At 47.0% G+C, this 19,008-nt stretch overlaps 1 protein-coding gene across 1 annotated transcript in view; it reads right to left on the reverse strand.

Moving 5' to 3' along the window:
- The window catches only part of MAD1L1 (mitotic arrest deficient 1 like 1), a 376,963-nt gene that overhangs the window by 117,141 nt on the left and 240,814 nt on the right, over window positions 1–19,008 (reverse strand). The window contains exon 16 of the mRNA XM_074158818.1: window positions 14,131–14,335. Coding sequence (XP_074014919.1) covers window positions 14,131–14,335 — 205 coding nt within the window. The remainder of the gene's footprint in view (window positions 1–14,130; window positions 14,336–19,008) is intronic.

Genomic DNA, 19,008 nt, shown 5'->3' on the forward strand with positions numbered 1-19,008 from the left:
GACTGGCCTCACGTAAATAAAACCTACTCCGAGACTCACACAAAGCAGCATGAGAAACTCCAGAACAGCGAGGGCAGAGCCAGCCTCTGCTGCTCCCCCGATGCCATGGGAGCGTGAAGATGACTCCCTGCCTTCCACCCAGCAGGTTAATTAAACCTTCTCTAACACAGCTCTGATTTAAACTAACAGTACCAGAGATTTTTAGTTCTTCCAGAGCTGCCCAGTGGAAGAAATCACAGAATGGCAGGGGTTGGAAGGGACCTCTGGAGATCATCTAGTCCAAACCCCTGCCAGAGCAGGTCCACCCAGAGCAGGTCGCACAGGAACGTGTCCAGGCAGGTTTTGAGTATCTCCAGAGAGGGAGACTCCACCACTTCTCTGGGCAGCCTCTTCCAGGGCTCTGCCACCCTCACAGGAAAGAAGTTCCTCCTCATGTTTAGATGGAACTTCCTATGTTAAAGTTTGTGCCCGTGACCTCTTGTCCTGTCGCTGGGCACCACTGAAAAAAGACCTGCCCCATCCTCCTGACACCCACTCTTTAATTATTTATAGGCGTTGATCAGATCCCCCCTCAGTCTTCTCTTCTCCAGACTAAAGAGACCCAAGTCCCTCAGCCTTTCCTCATAAGAGAGATGTTCTAGTCCCCTCAGCATCTTTGTAGCCTTTTGTTGTGCCCTCTCCAGCAGTTCCAAGTTCCAAATTGCTGCCCAAAGATTAGTGCCACAATCTCTTTAGACTCCACAAGCAAGAAAAGCGAGCGCAGAGCCTCCTGCCCACCTCCCAGGGGTGCTGCGAGTCTTAATTAGTGTCTGTAGCAGATTCAGAGACCTTTGGACAGAGGGTGCTACAGAAGCGGAAAATATCATTATCATCATGCCCACTACCAGAAGTGCCGGCATTGGAGCCAGAGACTTCAGAGCAGATGGTGCGGTCGCGAGCGGGGCTGGCTGCGGGTATGAGCTCCCTCATCACAGCATCCCCGTGTTGGAACAGGCTTCTCCTCTTCACCTCTGAAGAGCCAAACAGAACCGGGGCTGTCAAGGCTGCGCCGTCAGCCGGTCAGCATCGCTGACACATTCCAACCGGCCGGCACTCAAATCACTCGAAAATAAATCATCCAAGGGACTTTCTAATTAAAAAGAGCTTCGCTTTCATGGCAGCGCTTTCTCCCGCCTGTCACAGCCAGCCCTCCCCTGAATTCCCATCATTAAAGGGGAACAACAAAGAATTAGTCAGCTTTTGTTAAGTGTCAAACATTCCCACTCTAAACCGTGCGCAAAACAAGGAGACATTTTATAGCTCTCAGTGCAACTTTATACCTTCCTAAACACTATTTCTGTACCTCTTGCTAATTGCTCATTTGCCCTGGCTGTATGGAACAGCCTGGCTCCCTCCGCCTTTGAGAGAGCGCAGCAGCGTTTAACGAGCTGCAATGAGTGGGACATGCATAGTTCTAATTTTTAACTTTATTTATTTCCAACTGTTGGGGTTATCAGCCTAGGATTATCGGGGAGTGTAGTGATAGGACGAGGGGGAAGGGTTTTAAGCTAAAAGAGGAGAGATTGAGATGAGATCTCAGGAAGAAATTCTTTGCTGTGAGGGTGGTGAGAGCCTGGCCCAGGTTGCCCAGAGAAGCTGTGGCTGCCCCATCCCTGGAGGGGTTCAAGGCCAGGTTGGACGGGGCTTGGAGCAACCTGGTCTGGTGGGAGGTGTCCCTGCCCAGGGCAGGGGGTTGGAACTTGATGATCTTTAAGATCCCTTCCAACTCGCCATTCTATCATTCTATGATTCAGAGCTACTTGAGGCATAACTAAGATGCCATTAGCTTTAAATCTGCTCCCAAGAGCTGCGAGCACGCTCTCCACTTGATGTAGGACATCACCTCGCAGATGAAGACTTTGCACATGTGGGAATTTTCTGCTTAAAATTTTTCATTTCACCAAAACCATTCTATGGACTCCAGCGCAAAAGCACAGGGTAATGCTCCCCTCCTCTTTCTGTGGGTTTTTCAGGATGTAAACTGTGAAGGATCCTACAGCAGAAAGAAATAGTTAGAAACAGAAGTGGAGGGTAACTCCCACTATTCCTCATGGCTCCACATGAGTCCAAATCCGTTCCGCCGGGAGCCCGTGAAGGCATCGGCACACTGCCCACATACCCACAAAGGGACACTGTCACCAAAACAACCTGACCAGGAGTTATTTCAAATGGCATAAGGGCTTTAGCCCACGTCTGTTACGCAGATCTGACATCGCCACTTCTAACTTCGGATTTATTTTTACCGCTTTTGTAAAACAAGAGGGAAACTTCCTCTCGCCTAAACTCTGCCTCATTTGGGGGAAGTCATCGCAATATGGCAGGCTAAAAGGGGGAATCACACGCTGTGTCATTACCAGCCTATTCAGAAAACCTTTGCGGAATCCCTCAGATCTGCGCGTCGCCTTTGATGCCACTAGAGAGAGATTTCTGATGACACATCCGCAGGCTCTAGTGAAGGTGGATGCTGCCGCTGCCTCCGGCCCTTCCTTACGGAACACCCTCTGATCTATTTAACTTAAATACTTCTGCTGCACACCTGTGACGGTATCTGATCATCGCAGAAGGCAACTTCACAAAGCTGCAAACCTCCCCAATAAGCCTCCATGCTACAGTACTCCAACAGGACGCATCAAGACTCTTCTGTTCAATACAGACAGAAACACATCTAGACAGCTGGAAAGTGAAAAAGCAATTCCCGAGTCTGATTTCGACCAGCTTTTCATCTGTGTGATTTTCATCCATCGAGCTGGAGGTGGTTGTATATAAGAATGAATATGCTGTTCCCTAATGGAGACTGGATTGACTCACTGCTAACGGGAGCTGATGCCACATCACCTGGCAGGGAAATGGAGAAAATGCGGACGCACTGAAACAGCAAGCGAAGGCTGCACCAGCTGCTGTGACTACATAAACCACACTGGGTAGCTTCAGTTTAGTCTGAATAAAGGACTGCTCCCGGATGCTCAGAAATCCCCGATGGACAGGCATGACCTTCCCCTGAGCTATAAGGTCCTGGGGAGTCCTTATAGCAACCTTCCAATACCTAAAGGGGGCTACAGGAGAGATGGAGAGGGACTCTTTACGAGGGAGTGTACCGACAGGACGAGGGGGAACAGTTTTAAACTGAAAGAGGGGAGATTTAGATGAGATCTGGGGAAGAAATTCTTTGCTGTGAGGGTGGTGAGAGCCTGGCCCAGGTTGCCCAGAGAAGCTGTGGCTGCCCCATCCCTGGAGGGGTTCAAGGCCAGGTTGGAGGGGGCTTGGAGCAACCTGGTCTGGTGGGAGGTGTCCCTGCAGAGGCAGAGGGTAGGACTGGATGGTCTATAAGGTCCCTTCCAACCCAAACACATTCTGTGATTCTTGCTGTGATTTAACCCCATGCCTTCACCTCCTTGGCACAAAATTACCCCAGGAGGGCGAGATGGCCGCCGCAAAGCCAGTACCGTGCAGAATTCCCAAGGGGATGGTGAGGTGCTGACTTTTTCCCAAATGAGCCGAGAGGGTCTCACGGTTTTGGGTTTAGGTTACCGTGTGATTAGTAACCGCTGGACAAGCTGCTCAGCACACCCGGACATGAACAAACCCGGCTGATAGGTGTGAAGACACTTCTCCTCCTTCCCATTGACATTCTGATGTCAGCACCGCACTCCAAGGGCCATCGCAACGTTATCGCATCATGGGACTGATGTCAGTGCCATGATTAAGATGGCAAAGTAATTACAAGTGTCTTCTTTTATACGCTGATTGCTTTCCAAATAAATGTTCTCCATTCCAAATAAATCCACCACGGATTAACATTTCTCCTACTCGCTCACCGCCCAGGATGTATTTGATTAGAGCAGCCTGATCAAAACTCTGCTTGACCATTTTTCAGCACTTCACCATTTCTCTTTTCCTCATCAGGAAGAAAAGCGTATCCATTAGTTAACCTTTTCAAACACATTCTTTTTGTAGTCTAATTCAAAGAAGGATTATAAAAAAAAAAATTGTCAGGCTTGGCATGTGAATAGCTTTTTGTGAGCGCAGGGAAGGAGCATTCATATATCAGATCATCAGCGCGAGGAGATAAGGGTGGCTGGAGACGTGGGTGCTTATCTGAATGCGAGATCAGTGCTGTGAAACCGGCATAAACACCAAGGACAGAATCCATATATCGATGTAATTCTTCGTGGTACCGGCGCATTTGTGTGAATTTGCAATTAAATAAAGCTTACTCCTTAAAAAGAAAGCAAGAAGTTAAGGATATAATTCCAGGTCTATTGAGATCAATGGGAATTTTTTTCCGTCGCGTTTGAATATAGCTCCCTTTGCCTCTCTCCCAACATGTCAACCAGAATATTAAGAAAGAAATTACCTGCAATTTGTTTATACTGTTTTTGAACAGACCAAGAAATTCCCAGTTTTCTAACCCAGAAAATCCAATGCTCTCTTTTCTTCCACGGACAACACTTCACGTATTTTAAGCCACATTAATTTCATACCAAATGAAAACACTACAAATACATGTGGGTGACAAATGAACTGATACAGGAAACATAACTTTGAATCTCCTGACTTTTACGCAATTAAAATATCAACCTAATTGTTGGATCTGTGTAGCTTCTCTCATTTTAATATGCAAATCAGACTCTATTACTCTATAGCTCAAAGATTGTGTTACTCGGCTTACTTGATTAGGCTGGGAATTGCTGGTCCTGCTGTCACTCTGTTTACACTTTAGTGACAAGTTTGCACATCAAATTCACATAATGCAATGTCATCAACTTACTCATCAAATATAAACTTCTTAAATACAGCCGCCGCTCTAGAATATTGAAACAGCCTGATTTTACTTCATTTACAGCCCCTAAATAATTAGAGTAAGTGAAAAGAAAAATTGGGAACACAACTGGAAAACAGTATTTCCCAGGAAAAACAGCTTCCCACAGAGAGACAACATGGGGGCAAACCAGAAAAACAGCCTGTGCAAAAAGTTATCATTCGGCTTCTGAATTTTAGTTGCACGTGCTTCCCCTTTAAATTGTGGAACGAGTAGAGATACTTTATTTCTCAGTCTCTACACATTCACCCCACCTCATCTTGGATTCAGTGTTAAGGAGTCCCTATTTATTCTGTGAAGACAGTCAGATTTCAGCTCCCGGCCACGCATACTTACCTGGAAATTGAAATGAGGACTCCAGAGAAAACCGGCCAATTCAGTAATTTTTTTTCCCATTATGAACCTGCCATAACAAGAATGCCACCATCTTGGACAGTACTGAGAGGGAAAGTGTAAGTCAGTCCAGTATTTTACCATTCCTGTCATCTTTCCTGAATCTAATCATCCCTGATCAAGGGGACATTCACCTTGCCAGCACCAGGCTTTTTGAGACATTCCTTGTGACCTAGACACCCCTTGAGAAGTTCCTCGACTGGATTTCCAGCACTCTCTACTGCTCACAGAGGCATCGAGCTTTAATTTCCCAGAGAAACAATACATTGACAAGATGCAGAGCAGAGATCTGAGGCTCTCCCCTGCCGGCAAGCTCTGCCACGCTGGTTTTTCGAAGGCAGGCTGGTTTTTCTGATGTCAGGGAAATCGTGTCGGCCTGAATTTGAGACATCAGCACAAGCCTTTCTTCTCAATCCTGCGGATGAATGAAAGAGCATTTTCAATTGTGTACATCCAGGGGCCTTATGGCACATCGGTCCTAATCAAAAGCTGCTCCGTGATGCAAACTGCTGTAAGAGGCAGCTCATATCCCAACCCCGCGGGATGCGAAGGGCAGCTGCAGATAACACTGCATTTCCTTCCCGTCAGGAGAAAGGCTGGACCGGAGAGATCCAGCGGGAGCATCCTGACTGCCACATGGCCATCACGGCAGCAACAACCGAATAACGAGAGCCTGACTCAAACACCCAAGCAGGAAAACACAACGGCCAAGGTTTACCAAGGCCCATAAAGCTCAACCTTCTCTTGTCTCTGGTTGATAAAGAAACCATCAGCCAGAGCGATGCAGAAGAACCAGAGGGATGTAGAGGAACTATGGCCATGAAGGGTTCTACCTGCAACGTGGCAGTCTCTGTACGGTGCAAATTTGATGGTGTTTTATGGGGATTTTAGAGTCGGAAGGGGTTAAAACAAGGTTTCGGGTCCTTCCACTGCTCATTGACTTCTCTCCTTGCAAAGGCTCTGAGCTGCCCCTGGTTATAAATGAAGGAGCACAGGTCCTTCTGGGGCTGCTTCTGGGAGCGAGAACAATTCTTCCCCCTGGGCTTTTTGTGTTTCACTCAGCTGCTGAGGGTCTGGGAACTAGGAACCCAAGGCATCAGGCTTAAAAATACTGTTTCTATCACCGGTTCTCCTCCAAATCCACACACAGAGTAAGCCAGAAGGAGAGAGAATACTCCCTGTCAGCCCAGTTTTCTCCACACATTTTTTCTTAATTTACCTGGTCCCAGAAGTTACCCCTCGCCCTCCTCTCTGCCTATCTGTAACGGCGTCAGCTACCTCTCACCTCCCCATCTGCCTCTGATGGTGACCTCTTCCTTCTCAGATGTAACAACACGACTTTACTCCACCGGTACTGAAGAAGGAAAACACACACCCTAGCAAATCAGCCACCTTCTCCCCAGTGGTATTTTCTTCTCATTTCCATTATACCCATACTCAAGGCAGGATCTCTAAGCCCAGAGAGCTTTCCCTTGGGAGCCTCCTTCCTCATATTGCTGCAGAAACTACCGTAGATGTTCTCATAGTTCAGTATTTAAATTTGGTCCCTCTCTTCACATATACTTTTTTTATTTTCTTTTCCATTTCTTTCTCCTTCCCAACTTATTTTACTGTCTCTTTCTTGCTAAAGTGGATTTACTGTCTCTGGAGCAAGGCTTCTGCTTCTACTAAATATTTTGTAATCAACTTCTAGGCAGCGCCGAGCGAGATATAGGAGATGCTTTAAACAAAAAGCCCTTGCAGGAATGACTGGAGCTGCACAAAGCTGTTATGCAGCTTCACGGGCTGCCTCTTACAAAAAGCAGAAAGACTGAGGCCTCCAGGAGCTCCACACGTGAATTGGGTGGAAAAGAGGGTCCGGGAAGAAATCCTGCAGCTCTTTCGCTCCTGGTGAACCTTTGACTGACACCAAGTTTCAACACATTCGGTAGCTACGACAGAACTACGTTGCAGGATTCATGACAAACCCCCAGCTCCCGGGACAGCAGACGGAGCCGGAGAGTCCCAGCAACGTCTCGCCGGCACCTCCCATCCCAGTTTCACAGGAAGCTGCAGGCTTCGGGCATCCTCGGGGGGTTTGTTGGGTCAGCAACCCTTGGCTGCCCGCTCCTGCCCGGCTGTTCCCAGCACACGGATTCAGTCCTGCTCGGGGGCAAGTCTCTCTGGTTGTTTAACAGCCTCATGGCACGCTGCCACAGGCAGGGCACACAGTTTTCAATATATTCAGCGCTGCACGACTCCCTATCTGTGTTATCTCCAAAAAAAAAACAAAAACTTGGGAATCTATCTGGATGACAAATGCTATCTATGATAAAAGCCTTTTTTTTTTTTTTTTAACTGGGGAATGTTTCTTTCAGCCCTCTGGAGCTACTATACTTTCATTCAAGCCAGGAAACCTGGTTCTTTATAGGCGCCTGCGCCGACTTCAGCGGTGCAGAGCATTCACCATCAAAGGCCACGCTGTTGCTGAATCAGAACACACCAAGGCTTCAAGGTATTTCTCCCCTGTGGCTAAACTGCCCAAATCTATCGGCACCATTGTAATGTAAAAGGGTTTTATGGACTCTGCCCACCACCCCCTGTAACGCTGTCAATGCTAAAGTACAGGAGGTCCCAACTTGGCTATAGTTTTTTAGGAAAACCAGTGTATTTAGCAGCCCCATCTCGTTACCTGTAGTGCTGGGCTGGGACTGAGGGATATGGATGATAAGGAAGGAAATCAAAGTAAGCTCTATTTAAACTACCAGTTTATTCCCAGTCTTAATCTACTATTTGGGTCCCAGACCGGTCTAAATGTCTTGCAATAGAGAAAGTAGCACCATAAAAGCAATAATGATAATAACCAGCTGAGAGGGGAGGGGATGGCCCCCAGGAGGCATCGCTGTGGAGTCAGCACGGGAGGGCAGGATGGTCCGAGAGGGTCAGCAAAGCAGCTCCCAAGGACTGTGGCTAATAACGCTCCTCCTGCTGCTGCTTCCCCACGTCATTTGTGTTTTGCACACTAAAGCTACACAACATTTCTGCCTGGCAGCAGTAGGGAAGGATTTCTTTCCCCATCAAGGACATGTGGCCATCTCTGGAGTGATGGAGGCCAGAACCTCATCAGTGCACAGCAAAACACCAGGGGCAAAGACAAGCTCTTTATGAACTTCAGAAGAAGTCGGGATATGCAGAAAGCAATTACTTTATTGAAATACGGGCAGGGCACAAAGGCTAACATCCTGCTCTCACCGAAAGTCCCTTAACATCTGAAGACAGCAAATGCCCTGGACCTTCACTTTGTGTCTCTTTAAAAAGAAGTCAGTTCTTTCAGTAGAAACTGAAGGAGAATCGACATGTTAAACATCACCGAGAGAAGTGTCACCTATTGAATCCTTCCTCTGCTTTAGGAAGAGGCATTATGTGACCAAATAAGAGCTGCCCTCTCTGCCCCGACCTTGTTTGACCAGTGAGATGCTGGGAGCCATCAGCACGAAGTGAGACATGGGCAGTGGGCTCGCACATACTCACTCGCCACCAACTAAGGTCACGGCAAAATCCTTCACCAGGTGGACCCAGGTTTCATCTGCAGGTGCAGCCCTCACCACGTGTGGATTTCCTACCCGCAGATGGTAGGAAGCACCACGGCTTCCAAGCACCAACAGCTCAGCCAACTGCGGATGGAGAACGGCAACTTTTAAATTCCATCTGCTCCTTTTTTTTGGTCGCCTTCTGTACTCAGAAACGCATTCATCAGAAGCACGAGCACGCTGGGACAGTGACAAATTTTACCATCTCTGGCTTGTCACTTCCACAAGATTAGATTATTTTAATATTAATTCATTAACCAATTTAATTCCAATTAATTACATTTCTACACGGCCCTGACACGGCAGTGATGCTGGAGACGGCCTCTGCTGAACACCAGATATAACATGTCTGTCAAACACCTGCCTGAGAGTGAGAGTCCCCAGTCTTCCATCAAGGATCCCCTTTCCCTACTTTTCCCTAACAAGGGAAAAAGGAGACCAAAACCACTGAGGTGGATGAACAACTTTCCTTTTTGGTGGGATTATGTTCAGGAAAATAGTTCACTTGCTATAATTCTCCACAGATGGCTGAAATCAAGAGTTGATTTCCCCATCCTCCTTCCTGGTAGGGGTGCCAGCCTGTCTCTCAACAGAAAGAATATCAAAAGCACTTTTCCTCTTTCTCACAGGGAGAGGCTGCATGAGAGAAGGGAACGCTCTGCTGTGCCTACAGGATAGCAATAAATCATGGGAGCTCACGGAAAATTCACATTACTGCATTTTTTAGTCAGGACCCAGCTTCCACGGGTCACCCCGTTCCTACCTTCAAATATATCACTTTTAAGATAAGAACCCAAATGGAAACAATGAACACCTGCAGCATTCTCATTTCTACCTGTGCTTTGCTACAACACACAAGTCATTACTTCTGTCAGCTCCCCATTAGCTGCCTCCTACCTATTTGCTTCCAACTAAGACTGAAATCCATCTCTAGCGGCACCAGAAAATCAAAACTAAGAGGTCCACCAGGACCAGACAAGACAAAAAAAAAGGAGGATCTAAACAGGGATGGCCTGGAGAGAAACGGGAAAGACCATGAAAAACTATGGGGCTGGAAGAAAAAAAGCAGAAGATGCAGCCTGAAATACAGAAAGGTGTGTGTGTGGAAGATGTGAAGAGTACGGGAATGCAGAGCTGGAACAGATTCCAAGTCTGGGCAGCGATGCCCGGCGCCACCTTTCCAACGCTGTTCCCATCTGCATCCCTGCCTGGGAGATGGGACTGGGAGGCAGCCTGACCTTGGTGCTCTCTCCTCTTACACAACCCGGACCCGGGCAGCCACCGGGAGAGAAACAAAACACCCAGCGAGTTACAGCCCATTCCTGTAATGCGGCTGCCGAGGATCTGCCCCATTAATACCGCACCACCCCGCGCGTGAATTTATACTTTGGGAAAGGACAGCGTGTTGTTATAGCTCAACGCTGCTCAAACCTCTCCTTTCCAATAGCCCTGGTACCCATTTTAATAGAGACTATTACGGCATAAATGAGAGGAAAGGACCACTGAACTGCGTGGCAAGTTGCCAGGTTGTGCTGCAGCCTCCAGCGGTTCTGCTCAAAGAGATTTAAAGTCCAGCATAACCTTGATTTTTAATAGAGTCACATTTAATGAGCTTTAACATCCACAGTAATAATTTCCCTATTACCTATCCAGGAGTCGGAACCAGGATCAGAAAAAACGTGCTGCACTCCAGTCCAATGAGCAAATTTAATAATGGCCAATAGATTATTATCAAAACCATCAACATCGTTGTCCTTAATGCCTTTTTTTTTGGTTGGTATAATTATAATTCTTTGAACCTTAAGCATAATTGTTGCAGATCACATAAGCTTGCTGAACACAGCAAACCCGACTGGCCAGAGGCCACCCAAATCCCTCACCTCTGCCAATAAGCCATTCCGGGTGTACGGCAAAATAGGACAATAAAATCTTACATTTACCTCTGTCTGGCAAAAGGCAAAATGCAAAATGCAAACTTACGTATGACCTTCGTTGTCTTCCCAGCTTTACCCACACGTGTCCTGCTCTCACAGAATCACAGAATGCTATGGGGTTGGAAGAGACCTCTGGAGATCATCTAGTCCAAACCCCTGCCAGAGCAGGTCCACCCAGAGCAGGTTGCACAGGAACGTGTCCAGGCAGCTTTTGAATGTCTCCAGAGAAGGAGACTCCACCACCTCTCTGGGCAGCCTGTTCCAGGGCTCTGCAACCCTCGAAATGAAGGAGTTCCTCCTCATATTTAGGTGGAACTTCTTATATTCAAGTTTGTGCCTATTTCCTCTTGTCCTGTCACTGGGCAGATCTGCCCTCGATCTCCCTTCATCCCATTCAACTCCAACACGAGGGACCTCAAAAGCTCAGAGAACCGAACGTTTTTGGATGTGTCACGGGAGTGAGACGGATAAACAGACGTGCGGGTACTGCAGCTGGCAGAAAGGGGTGCAAGAAAAACTTCAATTCTCGTTGTTTTTGTATAGAAACAGTTCCACAAACCTGACTGAAACCTGCTCCCTTTATTGTGCCCAACAAACCGTCCTCCCTGAGGCAGCCAATTGCACAGTGACAAGCGGAGCAGAGGGAGCTCCCGCCACACGCTCCCCATTTCACACCTTGAAAATACAGGAAAATGGGAGGCATATGGCAGCCGTTCCTGTGGGCAGAGCTGTGGAGATCCTAAGAAAACAGCGAAAGCTGGATCTTCCCTTTCTTATCTGGAGAGAGACGGTGTAAGTTTTCTGGCCACGTGAATCCGTGTTGTTAAACCGCTCCCGGAGCAGCTGCTGCATCCACCCTGCGGATGCTGCCTGAGCGGAGCAGGATGGGCTCCATGGAAAAAGGGATGCAGCCTGCACAGTGTGCTTGGTGAGATGTCCCCTGGCCCATCAGGAGCTCTGCCTTGCCCCAGCCAAAAGGCCCAACCTGGCATTCAGCTGGCTCATTTAAAGCCAGCTCAGCCCTGGCTCCCTAACCTTGCTGTCAGTGTTGGGACATCCTCAGCATCTCTCGCACGTCCTAAGATACACGGGCTTCATCATCAGGCCATACTGCTGAACGCTCCCGCAGCAGAAGACAGGGCTTAGGACTATTTCTGGCAACATTCCTTGTATACAAGTCCATAAAATACAAGAATAAAGCCAAGTTCCTTCCATATAACCCGACTTACTACGGACATGCCCTGGTCTAAAAGACTGTCATCCACAGGGCTCCTCCATCCTTCACTTAGAGCTCCTTTTCCCATTTTGTTTACTTGAACCACTTCCATATGCACTTCCAGGCTCTCTGAGAACACAAAGGTTCCTCCCGGGACCGTGATAAATGACACTGAAGTATTTCCCACCCTGCTAGGCTCTGTGGGGTGGGAAATATTGATGCTCTCTCCCATTTGAGCCGGTGACCAGAAGTCAGAATGATGTAGCACGGGACTGGGGCAGAAGAAAAAACAAAAGCATCACATATATGAGAGGCTGGAAACACCCTGAAACCCGGTGAGCAGTTTGTTTTCCTGTTGGAATCAAAGGCAGAGGAGAAAACAGCTTTAAAAATGCATCCCTTCTAAGCTAAAGACAAACCTGGTGACATCCCAGCACAGAAGCGCCTCACAAACAGCTAAAAGCAATGGCGTGAAAGGCAGCAGAATAATAATTATGAATAACAAATCACGGGAGGCGTACGTGAGGAACGCGTTCCCCCAGAAGAAATGATCTAATTACTGGAGATGATACCCCAGAGGCTCATTCGTCAGCGGCAGAGACAGCGGAGCTGACCTCACCTCTGTGTCCCCTCTGCCCCCGAGCCCCACGCTCCCCCCGGATTCGGGGGCCACCGGTGGCCGCATGGATCTGCAGTGTGAGATGTGTCCCCAGGCTGCTCGGGGACATAACGAGAGACAAGGGCACTGGGCAGCAGCATCTGCCGTCAGTTACAAACCGGTGCGTTTCAAATTCAAATTGCGATGCAAGAGCCGTCCCCAAGTCCCGCTCCAGTCCCAGCAGGGTCTGGGGCTGGAAGCTCCCCCGGCAAAGGCGGCCTCCCCGAAACGCTCAGGAAGCGTTTAATGCTTCTGCATTTGTTAGAGCATCTGCTGACAACAGCGACAAACTGTCATTGTACCTCAAACATCCAGCCAGCTCTTCATTTTATAAACCACCCCATCTACACGTCTCACCGTCATATTTTTAAGGCTATATAGTACCATAATCCACTACGAGATGCCGGAACAAACGCGTTCTTAGCAGTAATAAAGTACTATCGTTTCAGCAATGGGAAAACAAGCAAGCTACTTTCAGAGAATTTTGGTGTCATAACAGTGAAAGATATTTTCTTCTCTGTACTTTCTTTAAGCCAGGGCTCTGCCATTTTGTGGGTCTCAAGCCTCCAGCACATGTGGCCTTCGAGGAAAGCTCTGCTCTCTCAGCCTCATCTGAGGAGGATCCTGACCTCCAGACACAGACCACGTACGTGCTGCTGGACACAACAGGCTGTCTCCACGCCGACCTTCAGCTCTCTTTTATTTTTATTTTTTCTCTTCTCTAACAAAAATGTTTTGAGGGCAAGGTACACGCAAGAGAGTTAGAGTGGTAGGATCTCTTGGGCTCTGCAGGACGACTCGGCTCTGCCTGGTCCCCTCGCGGTGCTGCAGGTGACGGGTCACGTTTTATTGATACCCTTGCCTTGATTTACAGAGCCTGAGAGCGTGTCTGGAGGTGCTGACTTCAGGGCTACTGCACTAAAAAGTCTCGTTCAGGTTTGTGGATAAAGACAGACTGTACTGGAGGAGAGCCGTGGATTCTGTGAAATGTATTTAGCTCGGTGAAAGATGTACTCTATTTTCATGGAGTATTGAATGTAGCTGTGATTAATGGGGCACATATACACTGATAAACAATATTAATTTGTTTTAAGCCAGGTCTGAAAAGATTTCAACCACTTGCTTCCCTGCAGCTATGAAAGTTATTTCCTGCTGTCTGTACTACCTCAAGGGCTAAACCAGCCCTGAAAGGAAGGAAATATTTCCTTTTACTCCATCGGCAGCACAGGCCTATGAAGGCTGTTGTATTGGTATTTCATTTATCATGAGCAAATGATATGGATTATTATTATTTATCCGTACCACCTACCCTCTGTACTGAACTGCCACAGGATTGCCACCACGCATTTGCTCTCTCCTGCATCAACCCAGCTTTTTTCATTTTCCTTGTCCCCGTTCCACCGAGCACACTGTCTGCAATGTCTCCATCTGCTTCGGCAGTCAGTTCCTCTGGCAGTAGGGATGAATAAGCGCGTCCTCGCAACGAGGAACCAGTAGCCTACCTGCAATTTCTTGCGACTGAAAACTCCCGACTCCTTCCAGGTTCTCCGGGATGGAGCCGCCTCCTTCGAGCGCCCTCACCAGCTCCCTCAGCCTCTCGCACTCCTCCTGGAGCTGCTGCTGCTCCTCCTTGCGCTGCTGCTTGGCCAAGCTCATTGGGTTCATGCTGAAATGAAGGACTTTGGTCCTGCTGGGGTCGTAGTCACCCTGCGTGGCAGAAACAACAGAAGCAGATTGAGTATCTCAGCCAACCTCCAAGTCCACCCAACCCATATCACTCTTTCTGTGAAGACAGAAAGCATTACAGCAGAAAAAGGGACATTTATGCAGTCATAATGTTTTATTCATAGAATCATCTAGGTTGGAAGGGACCTTCAAGATCATCTAGTCCAACCATCAACTTAATTCCTGCAGATGAAGTCAGCCAAGCCCAGTATTGCTTCTCCTTCTCTTGCTACTCTCTCTTTCAAAAAAAAAAAAAAAAACAACCGAAAAAACCCGTTAACAGAGCTTGCTCCCTGGCTGACACCTCCACAGTTAAATTTAGCTCCAGAAATGAAGTTTTATAGCTGTATTTTAAATCTCTTGATAGCAGGAGATTATAACGAACACACAGATACACCCTTAAACTACAGCAGGACACCCAGTACTCGCCTAATTTATTACTCCTACGAGCCACCAATGTCCCTACGACTCCAGTGGTGGAGTCATCAGCAAGTTGTACCAGCTCATCCCAAGCCAGAGAACAGATATTTTGTTTTATACTTTTTCCTCAGAGGTGGGTTGTATTTATAGCAGTTTAAATAGTCAGTCAAGTCCTAAGATAGCAAATTAATATTCTTTCAAAGCGAGAGGAAAACACTGATGTTACATTTGTGATTTCAGAGAGACAATTTTCATATAAACTACAGGAAGCCTCACGACCATAAAAGCTGTAAAGCATGTGCTAATGCTGGCTTCCACGGCACTCTGCCCAGCTGAAACCCTATAGCAGCGCCTGCATAAAAAGGCATTTTATATGGTAATATTTTTCCTTCAATTAAATCTCAGGACCTGAAGTGATTCTGTAAACATTAATTAACCCTCAAGAGCAGCATGAGGCAGGTATTATCCCAATTTTATCATTTCATTTTCATTAAAGATGTGCTAGAACTTTATGTGGGTTTTTTTTCATGCAAACCAGAGCAGAGACTGAGCAACTTCATCCCGAATTGCTGGTCATTGCAGGTAAGAGACCCCAGAAGATCCCATTCCCAAACATCTTTTATTGAAAGTACTCCATCCACATACCATTTATTTTTGTCCATTTAAAAAAAAAATCATTTCTAATCGCAGGCCACTGATGAGGAAGACCGAACAGCAGCATTTGAAAGTCATGGTACAGAAGAGAGGGCAACACAGGAGCTGGGACTCCCAGAAGAAGTGCCCAGGAGCAGCTCCAGATGCTGAGCCAACACAGGCAAGGAGATACTGCTTAAGAGAGTTAAAAAGCATCTTGCAGCAAATGTTAATGCATCCCTGGTTTCTCCAAGAAGCATGAAAAGTGTGTGTCAGGTTTGGAAACTTGGCCTGAATGTGAGAAACGACCAAATCCACTTAAGCTCATGGCGCCTTTATACAGAAATATGAGACTTCTGGGGGATGCAATCGATACATGACCTGTAGACAGTCCCTTTGTTGGGAAGCCACCCTGTTCCCGGTCCTTTCAGTAGGTAACTTGGTAGATCGTTCTCATCAGCACATCATGGCCAGTGTCTCGGAGAGCGAAGATGATGCATTACTGCTAGTTTCCCAGCAGCACCCCCTCTTTACCCCTGTTTTTCCCAATACTTTAAAAACTTGAAATTGTAGAGATGCTGAAGAGTAAATAACTTTAAGTAGAGAGAACTGCTGGCATTCATTGATTCTCCTCTCAAGGAGTAACACTGAGCCAGTAATTCAGATTTGTCAGAAAAATGTACACGGAGCTTCAATTTAGGAGGAAGCAATAAATACCTTGATTGATTGCAACCAAGTCTGGTTGACACTTAGTAGTACAGTGAATTATTCATTCCTGGAAAGCAAGATGTTAACTAGCTGATTTGGTGCTTAAGGCAGCAAAACCATTTTTGTGCTCTCAGAAGGGCACCGGACATTTTCCAGAGATGATTTGTTGACTCCACATGTTAATACGTTCTACGATTTGTGAAATAATGTTGTTTTGATGCATCACCCTCAGCCTCCCAGACGCAGGCCCCAGGGTATGCACAGGGGAAACTCTCTCATCGACCACCGAGAAGAACCATCCTACCATTCCTCTCCCGATGGCACAGCCATTACGTGACAGCCGCCGCAGATGCGACACACAAATATTGTCTTAATGCAATATGTTCCAAGCACGCACTGGGACACGGCAGAACTATTTAGCAAGGCTCTGGCTATCAATAAACTTTCTGACAAAAGACTATGGAAAAGAGAATTTGCAAAAGGGCCGATTTGCCATCTAGAACAGAGGTACAGGCTCGCGACAGACGCTGCCGCCTTCCTTCCTGCTTCCACCTCCCAGCTTGAAAAAAAACCCATCCTGAGGAGATAATTGTGCTGATGCTACGTGTCATTTTTTAAAACTGTATTATCGGCAAACAGTCAGTCTGTTGGGCTACATGCTGAAATTACAGCTCAAAAACTTCCTAAGTAATCTCCCCATTAGGGAAGAATCAGTCAAGTGACGAAGCAATGAATGAAGACAGGATTGCTTTAATCTCTGAAAAACAGAAACTTTTCCTTTAGAAGAGGAGTTGTTTAGAAGAACAATGAAAGCTGCCAGTGACAGCATCTTGAAAAGGGCTGAACTTGTTCTGGCATCTCTCCTCCTGGTTTTTTGAAAACTGCACAGTCCCAATTCAGGGATGTCTTTCTCCAAGAGCTATAAAAGCTTTTCTCTCTCCTCGACTCACTTTCACGGGCCCACAGGTGAGAATAAAGTACTTAAAACCATGTGGACTGCTTTCCATTTGATGAAACGTTCAGCGCTTAACAACTCCATTTAAGATCTATTCATCTACCACAGATATTTCTAATCAGAAGGTAGAACCGGTAGCAAAGGGAATAGACTGAACTCTGGCAAATAACGTTTATCTAACATCGCTAATGAAATTAAAGAATTTCATACGTCCCAATGAGGCAATGACTGTCAGGATACAATGTCACCAAGCACTGTCAAGGATTTTCAACTGACTTCACATCCTCGTAGGCTCCTCCTGCTTTAACTCATTGGAAAGCAAAGAAGCCCAAACCCAAAGACGAGGCTGACATGCACTTAAGTGCCTTGTTTTTTCAGAGTCTTGATGTCTATCAACCTTAAAAGATTGCGATTTCTGAGCAGCGTGATAAATTCTGGTGGAGCATATGGACAGCTGAGTCGAATCGCTCCTCGCTTGCGACGCGACAGCTTGCGCTTGCCCCCGCTGAGAACAGGCTGATGACTGGAAGCTCTTCAAGGAAAGGACCATTTCTTCTTTGTGCGACTCTCGTACACAGTGAGCGCCACCCAAATACAAGCAACACACACTGCTGCTTGCTTAGGTGGGGAATTTGTTTCCCTCCTGACTTCTTAAGAGAAAAATCTCCAAGGTTTCCGGACTGGGAGGCATTATTCGATAGCAGGGAACTCAAATAGAAACAATCTAAGGAGCTTAGTAGACTGTATCAGCTTTAAAGAAATAATGGGTCAGTAGTTACCTTGGAAGAACATATAAAATAAAGCCTGCATCTATCTGTGGGAGACAGATGGGAAAGTTTCTTAAATACAGATATAAAACATAAAGCATCAGTTGGAGGGGTGGCGGAAGGGGAGTGTTTGAAAAGCATCCAACCAGCCAGGGAATGCTCTTGCTTCCAATTGCTACCTCTTCTAGGCAAAAAGAAGCTTAAATTGTGCACACTAACACAGGGCAGATAATTGGGCGTCTGCACGTGGTGAATGTCTGAAATTGAATTTTTGAACTCTTGAGCAGAAGATGCTACTTGCTGACTGCAAGCACAGCCTGGCCACAAATTTTGGTAAGACCTGGAATGAAACAAAAAACCTCTAAAGACAGAGAGACGTGAGACAGAATCACTGCTTAGGAGGCCGATCAGAAGCTGCTCAATGATTTAGACTATTTAGATGGGGAGAAAGAGGGGCTTGGGGTTCCAGAAAGAAAGGTGGTGCCGAAAAGAGGGATTCTCACAAGGAGAAGTGGTCCCAGAAAGAAGAGGGCCTGCAAAGATGAAGGTGATGATCCTGGCTGAAGGAGAGATGCTGAAAGTGGAGGAAGACCCTGGAGATCAGAGAGATGCATGGGGATGAAGGCAGGGGATGCCGAGGGACTTTGGATGGTAACTCCTGTGACCAGTGGCCACAAGCAGACAGGACTTTCTGCCCAACCTTCCCACCCCAGCAGCGCTCTCCCTGCGGGAAGGGATGTTGAGCCCCGGAGAAGGCAGCACCGAGGTGGGGAGCGAACAACTGTACAAAAAACCAAAATGGGGTAAAATGTCTGATTTCACTAGTTCTAAAATAAACCCCAGTGTCCAGATCTACCATGGGCTGCTGCTTACTCTGTCCCAGCCATGCCTGTCTCCTGTCTTTGTTTTGTGTCAGGCTCCAGCCTCTGGAATTCTTGCAAAAAATCCACGTTTCTGACACTTCGAAGGGCTGACACTGCTCTTGGGGACCTACAAGCTTATTTTTTGGAATCTGTGCCACCTCCTGACCACCAATCCTCTACACAGTTCAAGCTGCAACAGAAATGCTTTCCCAAGGCTTCAGGTTTCTGGAACTACTGTTTTGCTTTTCCAAAAGCATGTGGTATTTGTGGGCAAACACAGCCACACAGGCTTCGCACACAGCTAATAAA

This window comes from Numenius arquata, chromosome 14 (assembly GCF_964106895.1).
Source record: "Numenius arquata chromosome 14, bNumArq3.hap1.1, whole genome shotgun sequence".
Classification (NCBI taxonomy): Eukaryota; Metazoa; Chordata; class Aves; order Charadriiformes; family Scolopacidae; genus Numenius; species Numenius arquata.